This window comes from Aphanomyces astaci, assembly GCF_000520075.1.
Source record: "Aphanomyces astaci strain APO3 unplaced genomic scaffold supercont1.11, whole genome shotgun sequence".
Taxonomy (NCBI): domain Eukaryota; phylum Oomycota; class Saprolegniomycetes; order Saprolegniales; family Verrucalvaceae; genus Aphanomyces; species Aphanomyces astaci.
Window position 1 is genome coordinate 638,912 of NW_009798274.1, and position 22,470 is coordinate 661,381.

At 54.1% G+C, this 22,470-nt stretch overlaps 5 protein-coding genes across 6 annotated transcripts; 3 read left to right on the plus strand and 2 right to left on the minus strand.

Annotated features, from left to right (window-relative positions):
* H257_05864 (hypothetical protein) lies at positions 1-9,511 on the plus strand. The gene is made up of 26 exons (XM_009830865.1): positions 1-1,024; positions 1,079-1,311; positions 1,373-1,443; positions 1,515-1,959; positions 2,020-2,205; positions 2,281-2,343; positions 2,415-2,483; positions 2,541-2,867; positions 3,067-3,174; positions 3,231-3,562; positions 3,624-3,993; positions 4,043-5,035; positions 5,099-5,412; positions 5,475-5,695; positions 5,778-5,968; positions 6,027-6,421; positions 6,489-6,603; positions 6,655-6,833; positions 6,886-6,984; positions 7,057-7,160; positions 7,224-7,511; positions 7,564-7,891; positions 7,956-8,127; positions 8,181-8,997; positions 9,062-9,229; positions 9,287-9,511. Exons 1-26 carry the CDS (start codon positions 109-111, stop codon positions 9,412-9,414), a joined length of 7,632 nt encoding a protein of 2,543 aa, XP_009829167.1. The 5' UTR covers positions 1-108; the 3' UTR covers positions 9,415-9,511.
* Positions 9,512-9,850: 339 nt separating this feature from the next.
* Positions 9,851-11,022, minus strand: H257_05865 (hypothetical protein). The gene is made up of 6 exons (XM_009830866.1): positions 10,931-11,022; positions 10,799-10,870; positions 10,648-10,755; positions 10,511-10,597; positions 10,330-10,451; positions 9,851-10,276 (listed from the first exon to the last, which is right to left on the minus strand). The coding sequence occupies exons 1-6, from the start codon at positions 11,009-11,011 to the stop codon at positions 9,910-9,912; spliced, it is 837 nt and encodes a 278-aa protein (XP_009829168.1). The 5' UTR covers positions 11,012-11,022; the 3' UTR covers positions 9,851-9,909.
* A 621-nt stretch (positions 11,023-11,643) lies between these two features.
* H257_05866 (hypothetical protein) lies at positions 11,644-15,840 on the plus strand. Its single transcript, XM_009830867.1, has 11 exons — positions 11,644-11,774; positions 11,848-12,098; positions 12,153-12,480; positions 12,543-12,661; positions 13,073-13,183; positions 13,300-13,778; positions 13,825-13,950; positions 14,003-14,267; positions 14,335-14,810; positions 14,898-15,309; positions 15,385-15,840. The coding sequence occupies exons 1-11, from the start codon at positions 11,659-11,661 to the stop codon at positions 15,768-15,770; spliced, it is 3,069 nt and encodes a 1,022-aa protein (XP_009829169.1). The 5' UTR covers positions 11,644-11,658; the 3' UTR covers positions 15,771-15,840.
* A 555-nt stretch (positions 15,841-16,395) lies between these two features.
* H257_05867 lies at positions 16,396-20,197 on the plus strand. Of its 2 annotated transcripts, XM_009830869.1 has the most exons (10): positions 16,396-16,559; positions 16,608-16,906; positions 16,979-17,309; positions 17,373-17,485; positions 17,551-17,745; positions 17,792-18,273; positions 18,320-18,445; positions 18,498-19,268; positions 19,317-19,665; positions 19,745-20,197. In XM_009830869.1, exons 1-10 carry the CDS (start codon positions 16,474-16,476, stop codon positions 20,137-20,139), a joined length of 3,147 nt encoding a protein of 1,048 aa, XP_009829171.1. In that variant the 5' UTR covers positions 16,396-16,473; the 3' UTR covers positions 20,140-20,197. The 2 variants fall into 2 exon arrangements, with proteins under 2 accessions (XP_009829171.1, XP_009829170.1); XM_009830868.1 differs by having other exon boundaries at positions 16,412-16,559; positions 16,979-17,485; positions 19,745-20,191.
* Positions 20,198-21,167: 970 nt separating this feature from the next.
* Positions 21,168-22,019, minus strand: H257_05868 (hypothetical protein; the record flags this gene model as incomplete). The annotated part of the gene is made up of 1 exon (XM_009830870.1): positions 21,168-22,019. One exon carries the CDS (start codon positions 22,017-22,019, stop codon positions 21,168-21,170), a length of 852 nt encoding a protein of 283 aa, XP_009829172.1.
* Between the last annotated feature and the right edge of the window lie 451 nt (positions 22,020-22,470).

Below are 22,470 nucleotides of genomic sequence, written 5' to 3' on the forward strand. Positions count from 1 at the left end.
GAAGCCCCCACTGAAGCCCCCACCGAAGCCCCCACTGAAGACCCAACGACTACAGCGGCACCAGAGGAAGGTCGTCGCCTTCAGTCGTCCAACGATTTAGCCAGCACGATGCAGCACATCGACGAGTGTGCCGTTGGGGTGTGCAAGGCGTCGGCGGACGCCGCGTTTGCCGACGACGTTTGCGGCAATCAGACGTTTTCGTACATCCACCAGTGCCCGGACACGTCGTGCTTGGATACGATCGTGGCCAACGTCAACAAGTGTGTGACGTGGGGCGACTTTGTCGCTTGTGCCAGCGACAATTGCTTTGGCTCGCCGGATCAAGGCAACAATACTAGTCCTTCGGGGGGTAGTTACTATGGCAACGCAACTGATGGCTACTACGGCAACCAAACTGGTGGCTACAACGGGTGGCCCAACACGACCGGCTACGTCGGTAATAATGGTACGAGCTACCCGCCCAACAACGCCGGAAGTACCAACTACCCAGGAAGCACCGGGTACGCTGGAAGTGGCTCGTACTCTGGTGGAGAAAACAGCGGTTCCTCTAACGGCAACAACGATGGGGGCGACTTTACGACCATTTTGGCACAGCTTCAAAACTGCACCACGGGCATTTGCATGGACGAAGCCGTGAATGCGACGGGCGACATGGGTTGTGGCGCCGCGGAAATTTCGAATTTGTTGGCGTGTACCGATGGTCTGTGCCTTGATAATATTGTCAAGGCGTCGACTTGCGAGTCGTTCCGCGATTATGTCGAGTGTGTGAGTACCAAATGCTTTCGCGATGATAAGGGGGGTGGTGGCAACAGCGGGAGCTCCACGGGCACCCCCGACGCCAACTCGTGCCCAGCCCACTTGGTGTCGTACTGCACGGCCAATCCGGATGACGCATCGTGCGCGCTGCCGTGCCCGTTTAACTGTTATTTGCAGCCCAACTGCCCGTGCCAGGAGGATGCGTGCACGGCGACGGCCAGCGCGCCCTTCTGCGTGCGTGAAGACGGCGTGTGTTCTCAGTTCAAATGTAACTTTTCATCAACCCTCAAGTACACCTTGTGATGACTTTTGCTTTGTGTAGCTGCGCTGGCCAAAGCCAAATTCAGCCATGGGGCGTTCAACCCATCACAGGAGTGGCAGCGGCAGCAAGTGGCGCAGTACCTCGTGCCCCCCACCCCATACGACCCCACGAACGACACGTCTCTAAGCCAACTGTGGCAACAATGCAACCAAGCGTGGCCCCAACTGGCCGACAATATTGCTTCGTGTCTCAACACGTCTATCACGTACTGCAACAAAGTGGGATGGGACCAGGTACTGTATACCAAGTTTCGCAGCAACGACGGCAGCAACCATCTTATGGATGTGTATGTAGGCTTGCAGTCCGGGCGAAGGGGCAACGGGCGTGTCCGAGTGCGGCGACGGATTTGTCACATTCGGCGAAACGTACGACAGTCGTTTTGTCACTCGTCTTGACCAACAGTATCTCAAGTATTGTGGTCATGTACTGTATGTAGGTGTGACGATGGCAACAACGTGGGCAGCGATGGGTGCAGCAGCATGTGTCAGACCGAAGACACGAGCCAGTATTCGTGCTTGGAACAGGGCAAGCCGTGTTTTGCATGCACGCGCCCTTATGTTCAATACGGATCCAACGGCCAGCCGCTGCCCGGACAGTTCTGCACCAACGACCGCCTCGTAATCGACAACGAGACGGTGCCCCAGAGCTCGCCTATCTACTACCCGAGCTGCGCGTCGATCACGAGCATCGACGACGCGATTGACTGCGACGTGTACGCCAACACATTTTGTGCCAACTTGACGCTGCAAGGCACGAGCGACCCTGCGTGCCAACCCTATGTGAACCTCACGCGCAAGTACACGGTACCGACGGTGGCGCAGTCGTGCGAGTATCAAGTCAAGGAGATTGACATTGGCACCCAAGGAATGACCTCGGCCAAGGTTGGTTTGCGATGGAGCCTTGGGTTCGGACTGATGGTGCTTCTTTGTTGTGATACATAGATTGCGGTCTTGACGTGCAAGTTCCAAGACCCATTCGGACTCTTGTCTGCGGAAGACGCGACGCCCATCTATAAATTCAGAAACCCGTTCACGTCCTTGTCGAAATCGTGGAAAGACAAGATCACGGCGAATGCGACCGTGTCAGCCATCATGAACACCATCTACGGCACTCGAAACGACATGTTTGTACGTCTATTCTTTTATATATATATATACTTCCATCAGTTCTTATACAAACGTATACCTGGTACCATTGTGTAGTACTCGCTCAAAGACCTCCGGCTCACCGACTTTTTCCAGTACGCGTTTCCCGAGTTCAACATGGTTCGTACGATATTCCAGTTTGAGATAGATTGCCATCGGGTTGATCTGATAATGTATATCGTGACTTGTAGAAAGACGGTCAAATACCCTTCAACCAGCCGTCGTTGGCTCGACTCACGTACTACCTCCCGAACGCGACCGTACGAAACTCTTTGTCCACTCACACTATCCCCTGACAAACTTCGTTTTGACGTTAGATTGACCCCCAAGGCCAAATCGACGAGTTTGGCAACAACCCCAACTGCTGGGCCTCGGATGGGTACGGCAGTATGGACGTGATCCCGTTGCCGCCGACGACCGAGCCGACCAAATGGGCGATGAAAGCCATCCTCATGCGGTTCCGGTACGAAGCGCTCAACTGGAACGACTGGAGCAAGAAGGAATTTGCCAACTTCAACGCGTGGGACATCGACGGCGGCAGCGTCTACCAGGACGCGACGCTCAACTTTGGCGTGCTCCTCAGCACGAGCAGCAAGGACGGCAACGGCAAAATCCAAGAAAACGTCCAGCGCACGTGCTCGGACGTACGTAATCGCTTTGGTTGTCTGGCTTTGTTTGTTATTGGGATATTGTGGTCAGTCCCATACCGATCGCAAGGAGAATGCTGTACCATATCCCATGTGATTCATGGGGAGACATATCGTCATGTGTCGTATATGTCGAATTGGGACTTCTGCGGCATTGGTGTAAAGCCAACTCACGGGGCCCCGTCTTGTCGTGTAGTGGAATGTGCCGTGGCAAGACCAGGCGACGAGTCCGCTGTGTACGACCATCGAGCAAGCGCTGGTGGACGGCCGGGCGTTCCTGAAATTTGACCAGCAACTGTTCCAGGTCGATCAACGACCGTTCATCTAACGCAGGCCCCACGCTGACTTGTGGATGCGTAGAAAGGATGCGCGAGCGAACAGTGCGAGTACAAGGTGGACCACTGCCGCCGCGTGCCCCTGACCAAGCGCACGCTCGTGGTGGACAAGACGCGCTTCGTGGAGTCGGCCGCGACCGTCGTGGCGCTGGCGAGCTCGATTGACCAGGCAAAGACGTGGGAGGACCTGGTGGGGAACACGGTCAAAGTGGCGGTGGAAGCCGCGAGTGAGTCGTTCACGGACCCCGTGAGCTTGTTTTGGTCGCTTGTGGTCAAGGGCAAGCAGACCAAGTTTCTCAAGAACGTGCCCAACTACTGCAAATTCGACTATTACAACGACACGTCGTACTCGACCGTGTACGTCCTTTCAACACGACCAGTAATGCTAGGCATAGATATGTGACGACGACTGACGTAGCAACCCTAAGTGGAAGGCGGACCCGTGCTGCAACTGGGAGATGCGACAGTACTTGTGCTGCACGCCGCAGGACATTCCCAACGGCGAGATCGACGTCGTCCTCTCCACAGCGGACACGGAAATCAGTACCCACTGCCCGGGCGTCGGCGCCCAGATCCGCGACGTCGTGCAGTCTACAATGAAGGCGCTGCAGCGCGCCGACAGCTGCTCGGCCGACTTGGACAGCAGCACCGGCTACGACTCGTGGAAAACCATGTCCGCCGTGTCTGACACATGTCGCACCACGATCCAAAAGGCTGGCTCCGTCGACTGTAAAAAAGACAGCGACTGCTCTGTGTGTAGCCAAAGCACGTGCCAGCGCGACAAGGGGGTTCGTACAGTCCACCACCCCGTTTCATGCAACTAATAGTATACTGTAGGCAAAAGAAGGGGCGGGCAAGTGCACTGTGCCGTGGGACGACATGGAAGGATGCACGTTAGAATGCTACCAAAAGACCATGGACAGCGAGCTGCTTCGGTATTTGTACGACCAGTGGGACTTGAGTGTGACCGCGACCGTGGACGAGAAGAAGGCCAAGTTTACGGAAATGATGAGCGAGCCAACGTGCTCGGGGCCCCAAGCGTGGATGCCGGACATTGGGTACAACGGGTGGACGTGGCAGATGAACACGACGTGTCAGAAGGAGCACATTTGCGACGACTACGACTACCAAAACTACCTCCAGAACGTGGCCAACCAGCAGCAAAGCGGCGGGTACTACAGCTACTCGTGGCTCGACTTTCGAAACAACGACACATGTGCGCTGTACAACGGCACGACTACATGCACGTCCTTTCGTCCGGACGGCGAATGCTACGACTGGGGGTACCAGTGCACGTTTGACCAAGTGCGCGGGCCGTGCAAAGACGTCAACCAGTGCTACCAAACGTGCCAGGCGCCGTACTCCCAAACTGGCTGCGCGTCGCTGAACGGATCGTGGTTTACATCCAACGGGTACGGGCAATGCTGCCCCCCCGACGCGTACTTCAACGTGTCTGGCACCAACTCGATCTGCTCGTACGCGCCGCCCAACAGCCCGAACTCGTGGAGCGTCAACGACGAAACATGCTGTCGGGCGGCCAAGGGGATTTGGTGGACGCAAGTCGACTACTATGGCAACTCGAACGGCCAGTGCTGCTTTGGCAAGATGCGACCGTATGCCGACTACCTCACGGGGGCGATCAACTACCAATGCCAGCAGGACTTTTGGGGGTGGGACAACTCGGACTGCTACGACACGTGCAACTCGTTGCAGCAGAGCTGTACACAGTGCAAACTGGATTCGTCCACCTGTCAAGGCACGGTGCACAAGCTCGCCAACAAAACCGCGTGTCTGTCCTACAGCACATGCAACCAAGGCCAATACCAACCGGTTCGTACAACTGCAAACTGTAGTTTGCCATTAGAACTCACGAATTTGTCGATTGAACTCTAGGACGAGTGCCGCAACCATGTCGGGGACGAGCCCTTCTGTGCGCAATGCTGGGGCTCGTGGTGCTACAAGCAGGGCAACCCCGCCACATGTACCTTGTACCAATGGGGCACTGACAGCTGCGCCAATGCTGGCGGGGTGTGGGACTGGCGCGACTATCGATGCCACATCAACGGCACCCAAGACACGTTGGCCGACCCATGGTCGTGCTTCTCACCCGGACCCGCCGTGTGCCCCGACCCGCACAACAACTCGCGGGCGTATGGCCCCGGCGAGCTCGTGCCGGCGTATTCATTCCGCGACAACCAGTGCGAATCGTACGTGAGATTCCTCATTGCAGTACAAGGTCGTTGGTTAGAGTGCTGATATGAGAGTTTAGGGGCTGCTACGTGCCGGCGTCGACGGCGGACAATTGCACGAGCGACAAATACTGGTCGATTCGATGGAAGCCGCAGTATGGCAATGGTTCGGGCGCGTGTGCGATTGAAACGTGGCAGATCTCAGCCGACGACTGCGCCAACGAGTTCAACGGCGTGTACGTTGGGTCGACGATCGTGTACAACGGCGGGCAGTTCAGTACCAAGGACCAGTGTGACCAAGGTACCTACCTTCCTACCTACCAACCGTCGCGTGGTGGTGATTCAAGTGGCTCACTCAACTGTTTGGTGTGGTGGTTTTATAGGAATTTGCCAGGGCGGGTTGAGCTGGGACGGGTGGTCACGAAAGCAGTGCGAGGACACGCCCAAGTTTCAGTGCAGCCAACAGTGCGAGCAGTGCTTGACGTGGAACTGGCCGTTCTACGCGCAAGACAGCGGCGGGTGCTTTAGCACGAATGCCACGTACTGCCAGGGCCTTGGGCTCAGCGATGTGCCCGTACGCGCTCGTGAAACTTTCCATATCGAGTTCTGACACGTTGCGTTAATTTTTATAGTGCTCGGTGTCGCAATATAGCTCGAAATCGGCGTGCGATGCCGACGCCGATACGTTCTGGGTCAGCTGCAGCGACTTCAACGCCACCACGTGCGTCAACGCAAGCAATCCGTACATCTCCAAGATGTCTTGTCAGTGGGGCTGGGGCCAGTGCAAGACCCAGGAGGCTTGCGAAGCTCAAGGCGAGTGCAACGACTGGGACAGCATGCGGCAGCAGTGCGGCGACGACGGCTGGGACCACGGTGACACGTGCTACGCGTCGTGGGCCGACGACGTGTTCGACTCCAATACCAACTCGTCTGTGACGCAGTGGCATAGCGCGTACTGCAGCAACTGCCAGTCTGTCGATGGCGTGTGTGTGATCGAGCGGCCCATCGAAGGGTGCCAAGCCAACATGTACGACATGTCGAGTTGCTCTAGAACTCGCGAATGGGAAGCAAGTTGCTGACACATGGTGGAATAGGTGGCACAGCTTGGGCTGTCGCGTCGACGGCGTTCACAACGAGACGGCGTGCTATGCCTTCAACGAAGATGCTGGCTGGCTCACCAAAGCCAAAACCAAGGACGCGTGCCTTGCGGTAGCGACTACATGAAAATGATGATGGATTGACCATCATGATGCTGTGTAGCTCCTGCGATGCGACGAGCCAGGGTACTATGGCGGCAACAACAAGAACCTGGAAGAGTGCACCAAGTGCGGTGGCACGGGCAAGCCGTACTACACGTGGTGGGGAGGCGTGTGGTCGCGGCCATACGTGCAAGATCTCAAGTGGATGGCCAACGGCACCCAGTTGATTCCCGTCAACCAGTACGATACTATCTTGTTTACCATTGTTTACATTTCGGATGAAATCCTATAGGTGGAAGCCAGCCATCGCAGACTACAAGGTGCAAGACCAGCTGGCACTGCCCATGGTCCGCAAGCTCGCCAACGCCAAGAAGACCCAAGCGTTGCTCAGGTACTTCCATCTTGTGATTCTTTTTCCTGTTTTGTGATGAGATTTGACATTGCCGTATGTTGTTGTATGCAGTTACAATGCGTTTTCGTCGTCGTTGGCGGTGATTGCATGTGCGTGCGGGTCGTCGAAAGCGAACGCGTCGTCATGCTTTGACCAAATCAGTGGCTCCATTGAAGGTACTTGATACAAGAACATTATGCCACGATTGTGGGTTTAAATGTCGTTCTATTGGACCCAAGGGATCACGGATGCGTTCTGCGACTCGTCGGCGCCCGTGTCGGCCGGCTGCAGCAAAGCCGTGGTGCAGAAGAACTGCAGCTCGCCGAGCGGACGGCGTCGCTTGGCCGACGGGGCGCCCGCCGCCGGGGACGACAAACTCGCCATCACGACCACGTACTACTCGGCCGGACCGTTTGCGAGCGCGCTCGAGCCGTTTTGCAACGCCACGGACCGCATGCAGCGCAACCCCCTCGCGGTGCGCAACTCCCACGGGGTGATTGTGGGCCAGCTCATGGGGGACGGCAAAGGTATTCTGGTCCCCAACACGGACATGTAAGCTGACAAAACAAATCCCCTTAGGTCTGTCTGCCACAACCACGTTTTCGTCCATCAGCATCTGCTTGGAAATGTCGCTCGACATTCGGGTCGTGGACAAGCGGTTCCCCACGTATGATGTGGCAACGCTCGTGAACGGCACGTTCTCACCGCTTTTCCTGACGTCGTTCGTGTCACTCAACGCCCAAACTATGTGCTTCTTGGCCAAACAAAGCGCCATTTACTTCCCCATCACCCGCCTCGCGGTGGCCAACCTGAACGCGATCACGTGCAGCCAATCGTGCGTGGCCTCCAACGGCATCTGCGTCTACAGCGGCGCCACCAACGCTACGTCCTGCGTGTGCAATTGCGGGTTCGATGGATCTACTCACATCGAAGTGGGCTTCATTGCCTTAACGCCTTGATCACTTTTGTAGGTATTCGGGTGTGAATTGCGAGATCGGGTGTGTGAACCAATGCTCGTCGCAAGGCACGTGTACAAACAACACGTGCGTGTGCTTCAAAGGGTTCACGGGAACCGACTGCAGCGAATACGACTGCCCCGTCGCCAATGGCAAAAAGTGCAGCGGCAACGGCATTTGCAATGCGGTAGGCTACACAACCAGTCGACTTTGTACATTTATTGGATGTTGACCTCGTAGAACGCGACGTGCATGTGCAACAACAACTTCAAAGGGGACGACTGCTCGCAAGCCAAAGTTACGCAGGCCAAGACCATCGTGTTGCCCAAGGGGTTGGCGCCCGCGTCGACGGCTCCCAAGACGTCCGCGACATCAACTAAGCCGTCGACGAGCGCCGCCGTCCCTGGCAAGGACGTGACTGCCACGACGACGACCAAGCCGGCCACGTTCCCCCCCGCCCCCATGCTCACCCCCGCGCCGCCCCTTCCAACCATTTCGTCGACTTGCGTGGCGTCAAAATGCAAAACCGACTTTGACACGTGCATGGAGACCTTTGACAGCTGCGCGTGCTTTCCGGGGCAGCTGCTTTGTGTCCAAACGAGTTGCAGCTCCGAGTACACTGGAATTCTCGCCACGTGCAAGGGGCTGGTGGCCCAAGCCACGTCGTGCGTGTTGGACTGCAGCCCCAATGCGTACCCTGTCAAGGGCGACACGACCAACGCGGTGGTGATGGCCGTCGTGGCCAACATCGCCATCCAAGGCGTGACGGCCGCGCAGTTCACCGCGGCAGTCCAGGACAAGTTCAAGCAAGCGATTGCCAGCGCCGTAGCGGGCGTCACCGCCGACAAGGTGACCATCATTAAGGTGACCGACGTCGCGGACGCCCGCCGTCGGCGCCTCCTGGATGCGGCCAAGACGCTGTCCATGACCGCGGACGGCAAAGTCAAGGCCATGCACGAAGCACGACGCCAACTCGCGGGGTCGCACCTCGAAATTGAGTTTTCCATTTCCGTGTCGTCCCCGGACGCCCTCAAGGCCACCACATCGTCGCTGCAAGGTACTAATTCTCTAGCTTACGATGGTTCTGATGGAAATCTGATCTTGGCATGTCCATGTCGTAGCGCAAAGTGGCAGCGGCGGCGGCGGCGCGGCCTCGTCCCTGGCCACAGCCCTCGTTGCGACTGGAGTCGTCACGGACGTCGCGTCCGTTCAAGTCAAGTCGGTCAAGACCAGTGTCACCGTGGCGACGCCCACCACGACCACGGCGACACCCACGCCAACCCCAACGAGTAAGCCACCTGTCCATGTCGAGTTGTGGTGCTGACTTGTCTTGATCTATCTTGTAGCCACGCCCAAACCAGCCGACAACACGACAGTGATCGCGGCGGCAGCGGGTGGTGGCGCGGCCGCGGTGATTCTACTCGTGTGTCTCGTCCGCTACTGCTACAAGAAGCGGGCCGAAAAGTCGGCGTGAGCGTCCTTGCCAACTACATATCGTACTTGTATGACATCATCGAACGATGAGTCATGGTATATTTGGGTGATTAACAATACATGCATGTATCTCTGAATCCATTTGGTTGTTCACGGTAGCTAGCGACTGGAGATCCCATGCGGTTGTCATACAAGATGAGAAACGAATGTCCATAGGACTATCACTCATGGGGTAGCCAGCCAGGATATTATCGTGTCTCGTGAGCTTGGTCGAGCAAAAATAGTTATAGTTATAAATATTTAATATTATAACGTAATTTATTCATATCTTTAGAAACTATTCAATTCTTATCAATGTAATGGCGGCATGAATGCAAGATGAGCATGAAGCATTGTATGGGGGGAATACGGAGATCAGGGTGTAAATCCCCAATGGATGGGCGTCACACGATGCATGGATGTCTATAACACATGGATCTGGTCTACCAGTGCAAACGTTGAATTTCTTGGTTATAATTGCACTTCCAATCGTATTCTACGCGTACAACGCGATGGCCGGGTCACGACCGTACAGTTGCGCCCATGACGGCGGCAAGACCAACCGAAACGACTGGATGATCGTGTGGAGCCACAGATATTGCACCACGCAGCTGGCAAAGAAGACGGCGTCCGGCACATTGTTGCCTTCCGCGCAATGGAGGAGCAAGGCCAGCGCGGGGATGGCGCGGCTGTTGCACGCATCGATGAGCTTGGGGGCGACCCCTGCACCTCGAACAGTATCCCAGATGCCATGAGCTTGGTCGACTTCGGGGTCGTTCGAGGCGGCCAAGGGTTGGAACTGATGCAAGAACGCTTCGTTTAGTAGGGTCGATTTCTCAGTGGACGTCCACTGGATGCGGCGCCTACACCCATGCATGTAAAAGATGTATCCGATGGTACGAACACATGGACGTACTGTTGCATGTTGGAGTCGTGGCGAAGCATGTTGTCCACGCCCGAGAGAACGACGACTTGGGAGGCGCGGCAAGTGGACGAGGCCCAGACAGCAAAGTCGTCGCAGAACGCTTGGACTTGGCCCTGCCGATGGATGATCCATGAGAATCTGAAGGAGTTGCTTTGGAGGGGGAGCCACGCACCGCGTTGATAGATGTGCGTTGCTGTACAAAGACAACTTTGGGCGCGGTAGGATGGCCAACGGAGGACGGATGCGAGAGCAGAAACACCTTTCACAAACGACTTTAGTCCATAAGCATGGATATAAATAATGATGTACCGCAAGGTTGAGGCAAAGGCCTGAAGACGACTGCGTGGCAAAGGCAGATGAGCCGGCCATTGGAGGCACATGCTTGGAGTACAAGTGTCCCACCAGCTTCATGTCGACCTGCACAAGGGATGAGAACGAGAGGGGCTTTGCCGTCGATTACCTCCTGGACCAGCAGTGAATTGACGAGCAGGTCCACGGTCAATTGGCCAACATTTGCAAACGAAACACCTGGCTGCACATGTATACCGGTCACTCCATTAGATCACACATCAGTAGTTTCCTGCAGACGTACCGTCAAGATCACGGCGCCTTCAAAGAGGGACCGCGCAGCTTCGTTGCCGCGGCCGTACCCTTCGCACCCGAAAAACTCCATGTTGATGTAAGACCGTATAATATTATACATCCTGTCATTTCATATCCAAGTACCTGCAAGAAAGAGTACCCTTTGAAACTTTGTTTACGAGATAATCGAATCATTTTGACCAATGAAGGTCGACGTCCCACTCAGTTCAGTTAGGTGCCAGTCGCAGCCAAAAGCAAAGGCAGAACAGATCATGCGGCCATCTTGACATGGTAACATGCTCTGATGCTCGTGGTGAAAGCGTATGAACGTGTGGCGCGAGTGCGCTTGTAATCGGGATGCCAGGTCGATACGTAGCGCGACGGTGCAATACGTGGCGAGTCGTGGAGAGGACTGGTACAAATAAGTCACCCCACCTTGTGTGTCATCGTGATGGCATACATTTTGCAAGTCTAAATTGGGGTCCCACCGAGACAAATGAACTTTGGTGAGCTACTCGTGACTTGACAAGTTGTTACCTCAAAATGTTGGTCCCACGGTGGTGGCAGCAACAACGCGTTAGGGGATGGGAGAAACCTTCGAAATCAAAGGGTTTAACGTGTAATATTTGATAAAACACACGAAACTCATTCGGTAATACACCTGATCAGGTGAAAATCCCATTGCGTCCGGCCAAGTCGCAGCGATAGGCAACAAGCAGGCAGGCAGGTCACAACAGCATGAGCACGCCATGGACGCGACCACCAAGGCCTCCTAATGCGACGTCGTGGCAAAGGAAGGCTGACGTTGGCGACGACGAATGGGTTGGGATCACATGGGCGGTTCGAATAACAAGGTGCGTCGGTGCACTGTTCTAGCTACGGCTGTTGCGTTCATGCATGATGTCGTGACGACCACCACTACGGTAGTGTGCTGTCGGCGATCGGATGCGTGTTCATCTTGTACCGATACATCATTCGACGAAAGGCGGAGCGCGATATCACGACGATCCTTGTCACTGCGTTGGCTGCGTTCGAGCTCATGATAGCCGTCGCCAAGTTTCCCGCCTTGAGCTTCCTCGAGTTCAAGCGGAACCGCGACATGCCGGGTCATTTCCTCAATTCCAACAGGCCCATGTGCCAGATCCAGGCGTACGTGCTGGATGTGTTCATGCTTCAAGGTACGACGACTTCTCGTTGATCGACCGGTGACCGATTGGTGCTTTGTCCTGTAGCGGTGCTATGGAACGGGTACTTGGCGTTCAACCTGCTTCGCGTGGTGGTGTACCGCGACAGCAACAAGGCGTTGATGGGTCGGTTCTGGAAGTACTTTTTCTGCACGACCATGTTCACGGTGCTGTGGGGTCTCTCGGCGGCGCTCCCGATCTGGCCCGACGACCGCAACCGCCTCGACTCGCTCTTCGGATACGCCAAGTTCTTTTGCTGGATCCAAGAGACGCGATATATCGCCATCCGGTTCATCCCGTTCGTGGTCGCCACGCTCTTGTTCATTGTCGCCGTGACCATCAAGGTGCGGCGCGTCGTGCTCGCCCGCGCCAAGCAGTACGCGCTTCTCATCATCACATTCCTGCTTGGGAATATCCGTCACCATTATCATGTTGTAGCGCTCGGTCCGTGGGCGTCATGGCCGACGACGACGACGCCGTGACTCAAATTCAGCGCCGACTCATGTTGTATGTGCTGTCGTTCTTGGTCTTGTACACACCCATCACTGTGTTTCGACGTACGTACAATTTATATATATTGCGGAATACATATATATATGTATGTATAATGTTATATATATATTGCAGAATATATATATATATATGTATATATATATATATATATATGTATGTATGTATGTATAATGTTATATATATATTGCGGAATATATATATATATATATATATATGTATGTATGTATAATGTTATATATATATTGCGGAATATATATATATATATATAGCGGAATATATATATATGTATGTATAATGTTATATATATATTGCGGAATATATATATATATACATATGTATGTATGTATAATGTTATATATATATTGCGGTATATATATATGTATAATGTTATATATATATTCTCTGTCTCTGGGGATTCGTGCAATTATTATTTATTAAAATAATCCTTGTTGTAGTGATTGCAGCTTTCCAAGGAGATACCAAAGACTCGCGGAACCGGTCCAAGATTGCCGAAGGCACCATGCCCGAGTTTGGGATTGTCGCCCAAGCCCTCGTGAACCTGCAAGGTTGGTTGCCCCACGTCCTCTCTACTACTAGTACATAGTATTACTACTACTATTACCCCTACTACTACTATTACTCGTGTGTTATACATATTGGACTCATGTCTGTGTATTTGCAGGATTTGTCAATGCCATCATTTACGGAGGCTTTCTCACGTCGGCGTCGTCGGGGGAGCGGAGGCAGTCGCTGTCGTCGTCGCTTCCGCCCAGCGTCTACTTGGAAGATATCCGGTCCCATGCCTCGGGGTACTATGCGCATGGCGTCAATAGCGGCGACTGCATGACGATCTTTGCGTCGACGTTCAACATGGCGGAAGGCGCGGTGCCCCCCCCAGATCAGTTGGACCAGTGGATCCCCAAGGGCCACGATATTTATGTGATTGGGGTCCAAGAGTGTATAGACCTCCGCACGATGCGCCACGTCATGGCCAGTCACTTGCAACGCATCAATGGAAAAACGTACATCGAGTACGGCCGAGAAATCGGACGCACGGAAACGCTGCTGGGGTACCATGGCTTCATTGCCATCACGGTGTACGTGGCTGCAGACGACGTCCACGCTGGCCATTTTCACATGCATTTGGACGCCACGTCCAAGGTACCAAGCGTTATTGGGCTTGATGGGATGAGGACATTTGAGATAGGTGAACCGGGGAAAGAATTTGATTGGTCTCGGGCGCGCGTCCAACAAAGGTGCCGTCGGGTTTGCGTTTCGATACTTCAACGTGACGTTTGCCGTGCTCACGTGTCACTTGGCGTCCGACTCGACGGTGCACTTTGCCCTTTAACAAGTTAGTACTAAATCAGTTTTGTATTGGGTAGGGCAAGAGCAAGATCAAGAAGAGACACCACGACGGAGCCAGTATCCTCACCAACATGCATCTGCAGTCGATCGAGAACGAGTTCGACTGCCACTTGATGGCCCACCATACCATCTTCATGGGCGACCTCAACTACCGCCTCACGGCGCTGGACGCCACGCCCGACCGCATCCTTCACATGATCACAGATGTCGTCAACAACAACTTCCGCACGACCTCGTACAAGCGAGGCCAGGTGTTCTCGCACAACCAGCTACTGACACCCGGTACTTCCTGTACATATTACATACACACACAATTCAGACCATATCTGGTCCTCATCGTGTGTCGTAGTGCGTTCGGAAGGGTCCCCCGCCCCGATCGCCGACGCGTTTTCAAATGACATGGACGACACGTACATGTTGACGCAGTCGCCGTCGGCCCTTGAAGCTGCCGCCGCCGCCGCTTCGACGTCCTCTCTGCCTAGTCGCCACCATCGACACCATCACGTGGCTGTGCTGTCGCCGCTCTCGAGTGTGTCCACCGCCCCCAGTGCCGTCGAAGTGTCTTGGCGCTCTCTACTAGAACACGACGAGTTGAAGGCAAGTATGGACGACGGCACGATCTTCCACGACTTTGACGAAGCGTCCATCGCGTTCCCGCCGACGTATCGCCGCGTGTTGGGGCAGGCGCTGGACGCGCGGTGGACGGCATCCCCCCTCACCCCTGCCCGCGTCGCCAGCGTGTACACGACGGTGCTCGGCGACGGCCGAATCCGCGTACCTTCGTACACGGACCGCATCCTGTTTCACTCGCTGCCGGGGCTCCGGGTATGACCAACCGCCGACGACATCATCTTATGTCGTCCATCTTGCTCTCTTGGTGGGTCAATCGGTTGATTATGTGGGGATATGTAGGACCGATTTGCATGTGTCCAATACAGTAGCGCCGAGTTTATCGGCACGTCCGACCACAAGCCCGTGTCGTGTGGGTTCCAAGTGTACATCGACAAGACGCGCCAGTCGTCGTGTACCCACCCGGCCGCCGTCCCCTCGTCGGCATCCCATGACGTGGCCCCAACCGGCATTGGCGGCGGCCCCGCCCCTCTTACGACCCACATGACTATGTACTTGTCGAGCTTGACCATCCATTTGGGCCCGGCGTTGGAAAAGTTCAACACATCCGACGGCGAAGAATGCGACAGCAGCGACATCATGTGCGCGACCCCCGCGCCAAGACTTCCCACGGGGTCGATCGCGTCGAGCGATGTGTCGGGCGCGTCCATCTCGACGGCGAGCGACGTGGCAAAGTCCGTCGGCATGTCCATCGGTACGACGACACTTGTGATCATGGTGGAGAGAGATGAATGGATGGATGGATGGTTCACGATGATGGAATGAGTAGACGGCATGCAAGTCCGAAGCGTGTTTCCACTGCCATGCGAAGACGAGTTTGCCGAAGAGAGGAAGCTCGGGGAGCTGGCCGACCAACTCGTGTTCAATGCCAACAAACAGCGCAAGTTCAAGTCCACGACCAAGCACTCGGCGTGGGCGTCGGTGGCGGTCCACGGGCTCAAGCAGTCGGTGGTGCTCGCTCCGAGGAAGCTCCTCCACGTGGCCCTCAACTTCATCTTGCCATCAGGCACGACCGTCGGGCAGTGCGTGATCAGCTTGACCGAAGCGAGCTACCGAAACGGCCGAAAAGTAGACTTCGTAGCGGCATTAACCGTGGGGGGGCGGCGGACGGGCGAATTGCTGGGAAAGGTTAGTTTGAGTGTTCAGAAGCGCTAGGTAGGTAGGTAGGTAGGTAGGGGTATAGACATGCCGTCATGAATGGAATGTGTTTGAATGTGTGTCGTCGACATGTGCGTGGCAAGCGTGTGGTGATGGCGGACCAAGGCACACACGAACGTAGTGTTATACACGTAGACGAGTCCACATGCTCGTAGCGGAGGTGGGTGGGGCTTGTCTAGAGATAGATTTCATGCAAAAGGAATCAACGTGACCTAGTGGAGTTCATGCTACGGAGGGACGACTGAGTGCATAGACATGACGCCCCATACTGCGTGCGCTCATGCTGTACACCAACAACAGTCCCAGGAAGTCCTGCATCCTCCTGAACCAGAGGAGCAAGCTATGTTGCGTTGGTTCTCCGCTCGTGTTACGAATTACGCTCCGTGTGTATTTCCCACTTGGAAAAGCCAAGTGTGTCGCGACTACTGCATGTAATAAATATGAAGTATTTATTTAAATATTTGACTTGTCTAATTGGTACCAGTATGCGATTATATTGAATTTCGTTATTATATCCGCATGTTATATTTCTTCGTGCAGATCAAAGACAAATACGGCAGATTGGTCAAACCATCCTTGGTGGTATGGGAAGTACAAGTTGAACGTGTAAATCCCACTTCAACCGTGAGGCAAGTGCGCGCATCTGAACTGAAGGCAGGCATATCTGTTTTTCAGGTCGTTCCGTGCATTACACAAGAGGATGAGCGGCAAACGAGCATGGCAGCAGAAGTTCGGTGTCGGCGAAACTGAGCGCTTGGCCATCGATTGGTCCGTCCGAAGCACCAGGTAGGAGGTCCATGAACCGAACGCATGGATGTCATCCCCTGCCTGTAGCATCCTGTCGACACTCGGGTGCGCCTACATCCTCGTGCGATGCACTTTCTTCCAATCCAACAGACGAGATGTATCCCGTCTCCTCGTGATGACTCTTGCTGCAATCCAACTTGTCGTGTCCGTTGTCAAGCTCCCTGCCCTCCAGTTCGCGTCGCTGCAGAAGCGCTTTAAGAGGGGCGACAGCGACGGCATGTTGCGTCCGTACTTTCTCGTGAATGCAACGGCCGACGACTCGTCAACCAGTTCTGCTGTATTCTGCCAAATACAGGCCTACCTTCTGGACGTGTTCATGCTCCAAGGTATATTATTCTTATCTGGACATATCCAACCTTCTCCCCTTTTCATCTCACCTTCTTTATCATGTCGTGTAGCGGTGCTGTGGAATGCATGCATGGCGTACAACCTCCTTCGATGGGTCGTCTATCGAGACTCGGAAGAAAAGCTTCAGTCGCGGTTCTGGGTGTACTTCTTCGGCACGTCGGTGTTTTGCGTTGTGTGGGGGTTCACAGGGGCGCTGCCCGTGTGGTCATACCAGAACAACCCCCAGGTGTCGTCGCTCTTTGGGTTTTCCCGCTTCTACTGCTGGATGAAGTTCCCAGACTACATCCTCTACCGCTTCGTGCCGTTCGTGGTGCTGACGCTGCTGTTCATGGTGGCCGTCGTGATCAAAGTACGCAAAGTGGTCGCGGTCCGCGCGAGGCGGTGCGTGAAGGACAGTCTCCATAGACTCGTTTATTCTTACATTAATTCGATATCTTGCATTAGGTTGTCCATGACGCCATCGGTGGCAGACCCCGTTGCGACCAAAATTCAACGCACGCTTCTCTACTACGTCGTGGGATTTCTCTGCTTGTACACGTTGCCCACCGCCTATCGCTGTAAGTGAAATATCACCGTAAACACGCACGTCCAAGGATGTAAATGGCGTTTGTGTCGACCGTAGTCTTAGAGGCCGCGATGGAAAACAAGGATGAGGCCACATCCAACGGCTGGAGTCGAGGTGGCAGTGGGAACGGCAGTAGCAAAAGCCCAAATTCTGAATGGACTCGTAATGCAACCGCGCATTCACAAGGCGGAGAGCACAGCACGTTCATGCAAGTGTTTGCCGTTGTGTCGGAAGTCCTTGTCAACCTGCAAGGTCTTTTCATTCAAATCACATTACAATATGACTGGATTATGGGTAGGGTTTGTTATTGCCGTAATCTTCCACCGGTGTTCGGTGTCACGGAGATGCAAATCCCAATCGAGCAGCTCTGGGGAAGGGTCGTCGTTAGAGCCAGACGCATGTATGGATGATGCCCGGTCCTGTGCGTCAAAGAGTGAAGCTGTGTATATGTGCGGAGCTTCTGGTCGCATCTTTGCGTCGACGTTCAACATGGCGGAAGGCGCGGTGCCCCCCCCAGAGCAACTAGAACGGTGGATCCCCAAGGGTCACGATATTTATGTGATTGGGGTCCAAGAGTGTATAGACCTCCGCACGATGCGCCACGTCATGGCCAGTCACTTGCAACGCATCAATGGAAAAACGTACATCGAGTACGGCCGAGAAATCGGACGCACGGAAACGCTGCTGGGGTACCATGGCTTCATTGCCATCACTGTGTACGTGGCTGCAGACGACGTCCACGCTGGCCATTTTCACATGCATTTGGACGCCACGTCCAAGGTACCAAGCGTTATTGGGCTTGATGGGATGAGGACATTTGAGATAGGTGAACCGGGGAAAGAATTTGATTGGTCTCGGGCGCGCGTCCAACAAAGGTGCCGTCGGGTTTGCGTTTCGATACTTCAACGTGACGTTTGCCGTGCTCACGTGTCACTTGGCGTCCGACTCGACGGTGCACTTTGCCCTTCAACAAGTTAGTTCTAAATCAGTCTTGTATTGGGTAGGGCAAGAGCAAGATCAAGAAGAGACACCACGATGGAGCCAGTATCCTCACCAACATGCATCTGCAGTCGATCGAGAACGAGTTCGACTGCCACTTGATGGCCCACCATACCATCTTCATGGGCGACCTCAACTACCGCCTCACGGCGCTGGACGCGACGCCCGACCGCATCCTCCACATGATTACAGATGTGATCAACACTTCCCGTCGAAGGCACGAGTCGAAGCGGGTAGACGTGTGTCGCGATATGTTTCTTGCGTCCAGCCCAAGTTCGAGCCAATATTCGATGAGTGTCCCGGGGAATCCTGAGCTTAAGGATTATGCGTCCGAGGTATCCAGTGGGGACACTGACGTGTATTTGTTGACGGAGTCTCCATCGGCGGTGCTGGGCAACGGATTCAGTATGGAGCGTGCAGCAGCAGCCCGAGGTGTCATGACTCCACATCATCTCGGCCATCCGAATGTCGAGAGTCCGTATTCGATGGCATCATCTTCGGCGTTCAGCCCCGTTTTGCAGTCGTGGCAATCGTTGTTCCTGCACGACGAACTCAAGCAAAGCATGGCTGACGGCGTGATCCTGTCTGACTTTGAAGAAGCCAAGATTGCGTTTCCGCCAACCTACCGCCGAGTGCTGGATCAGATGCTGGACGTTCGCCAGCCGACGACTGTCGCGCAAGTGGCTGCCCTGTACACGACCGTGCTAGGGGAAGGCAGAGTCCGCGTGCCGTCGTACACGGATCGGATTTTGTTTCACTCGTTGCCTGGCCTGCGGGTATGCGGTCGATTCAAAATATTGTCCATACCTGAATATGCGTTGTAGGACCGGTTTACATGCGTTCAATACACGAGTGCCGAGTACATTGGCACGTCCGACCACAAGCCCGTGTCGTGTGTGTTTGACGTGTTGGTCGACAAGGCGGCGGCGGTTGTTTCCCCCCGTCCAGTGCCGCGCCGGTTGCTGGCCGGTGGTCACCCCCCTCACAACGTTGTCTACGGGGTGCAGTTGACCCAATTGAACGTGCGGTGGGGGCCAACGCTGGAAGATTTTGAAACGTCCGACGAAAGCGACGGCGGCAACTTGTCCAACAAATGTGCCCAAGATTCGTTTTCGAGCGATTTGTCCCAAGCCACCACCGCTTCTGGCACGATCCAGCCCGGCATGATATTTGGTACGTTCAACTCCATCGACTTACACCATACATTTTTGATGGGACTTTTACCCAGAACTAATTTAAATATTAATAATAGAAGGGCTGCGCGTCCGAAGTGTGTTTCCTTTGCCGTGTGAAGACCCGTTTGCAGAAGAGCGCAAGTTGGTGGAAGTGGCAGACAACCTCCTCTTTTCGTCAGGACAAGGCACTGGCACAACACTCAAACCGACGTGGAAACTGAATGCGTGGCCGGCGTTGCTCCAGCATGGACTGAGGCACTCCGCGGTGCTGCCGCTCCGAAAGCCGTTGCATCTGGCAATGAATTTCATCCTTCCGTCGGGAACCACAGCCGGCCAATGCGTCGTGAGTTTGACCCAAGCCAGCCACCGCCCGAGCCGGAAACTCGACTTTGTCGCGACGATCTCGGTCGGAGGGAGGCGGACGGGGGAGCTCACAGGCAAAGCGACATTAAGCATCGACATGGCGCCGTAGAAACCTCGGCGTAATTAATTTATAAATCTAGCGCCCCCTCGATCACGTGATACCTGCACCGCCGTGAAGACATTCGTCAAAATATCCTGCTACGACAGAGGACGACTTTCCCGACGACACTATGATGGACTACATCGGAGTCCACCTCCGCATGAAAGCTCATGGCCCTGTTCATAAATTTCCCCAGTACTTGCATGAACTTTCACCCTTGCAATTAATGATATACACTTAACTTTTTTTAGCAGATTTATCCGGGAATTTATTAATATCTCATGGGCGGGATTTTTACTACGTAGTACTACGAAGTACTTACTACCTCTGGTAGACTGGGAAAAACTCGGTGGCTCCAATCGATTGATTTTACATACTCTTATTGTCTTTTTACCCAAAATTTGGACTTTTGTGCTGATTCGCCAAATCTATCGATCGATTCTTTGTAACGTTACCGAGTTTTGTATTCCATTCACACACAAGTTCGATGTTGAATTGGGCGAACAGTGGAATTGATTGGCTACTTGATTCCTGTTGTGGGTTTTGATTGGTCGATCGATTGTCTGCCGATTTGGTGGTCAGAATCGGTGTCGTCCCTCATGTCGTACTGGGAGGGCATATTTTGGACATCCATACAGTCAACTGGGCCCTGATCGTGTACTTGACTGATAGTGCCGGCGTGCACTTTCTGTGTGTAATCGACATCATACTGTACAGTATCATGGTTTCGAGTCGTGGAATACCACTACCGAATACAAAAAAAAGGCAATTCAACACCGCATTACCGGATGCGGCAAATGAGGCAGACTTGGTCATAACAACCCCCAGTATGTTTGTGCATTTTTGAAAGATTTATTTTGAACGTGAAATATGATTTATGCATCGAATTTTGGTCTTGACTCGCAGTCATTTACTACGTAGTACTACTTAGTATTGTTAATGTTAATTGTTAATGTTAATGTTAATACAATGAACAAGATATGCATATTCCATTAACAACATATTTCATTATCCACATGGAGATCAAAATAATACGGTTAAACCCCTTGACGCGTGCATCTTTCTGCACCACAGCGGCATTCAAAGTTCGATGCATCAAAGGTATTCCACCAGTTGTAATCAAACGTGAGTTCTTCAAAGCGGCCAACTTCCTTCAACGCGTACAAGGCAGCTCGCTTGATGCCGCATTTCTTCCATACTTCGATAACACAGTTGGGTTGACACGAGTGGTTGATGAACCGGGAACTGTTCGAGTACAGGCGACCGTCAATGAAGTAGTCGTCCCGAATACTGAGGAAGTAAAAGTCCCGCTTGCCATCAACGGTATCTTGAGTGAGCCGCTTCTTGAACTCATCGCCACGAATGACCTCACCCATGTACTCCATCACAAAGGCACCCAACGGAATCACCTCGGACGCCTTCACTCCCAGACCGGTACGCTGGGTCACAAACACTTCGTGTGGCGCTTCAGCGTTGTGTTTGTCAAATCGTTGGTTGGCACAGCGGTGGCGCGAAGTACAATCCGGTGGACAGACAACGTATTCCGAGGAGTTGGCACATGCGAGCGTATCGCATAACATTCCTTGCGCGCCAGCATTAATTAGCCAGCACTTGCACTGCCGCGTGATGGGGGACCGAGGGAGCTCCGCAAGATTGGGATAGGGATCGTAACCAAGTCGCAGTCGTTCAATACGAGTGTCGCCCTTGGAGAGTTTCGATGTGACTCGTTTAAATGATTTCATGGCGTGCGCCACGATTGCTTGGTCCTCGGCGGTCGGCTCATTTGACAGGTCAATGAGTCCCGGAGGGGCTTCCTGGGTAGGTTGGTTTGACGATGCCCCTGTGCTCGGTTGTAATCGAGCTCCTTGATTGCGTTGTTCGGACTGCATGGTCACGGGGGACGTGTAACTGGGTGCATGGGATGCAGATGGGTCGCTAGCACCGAGTTGTACGGACGAACCAGCATCCTTTGACTGTGTGGAGGGGTGGGGGTAAGCATAACCGGGTGGCGTGGTAAGGACCTTAGGAGCGGGTTGGATGATCGCGCGTGGCTCTGGTGCTTCATTTCCTTCCGTGGTTGTTGTAGCCACTACAGTTGTTGTCACGGTAGGCCCAGTTGCTGTAGCCTTTGTCGTCGTCGTTGGTGTCATGGTGCTGGTGACCACGGCAGCCTCAGCGCTTGGGGAAGTCACACGAAACTTGACATGGTTTTGAAGTCCTTGGCGGCGGACAAGAGCTCGGATGTAACTCCTTTGAGCTTGAATGGACTTTAGTCGGTACACTGGGATCTGGAGGCACCTTTCTTCGATTGCTTCCATGTCCAAGCTCTGATGGGGCTGG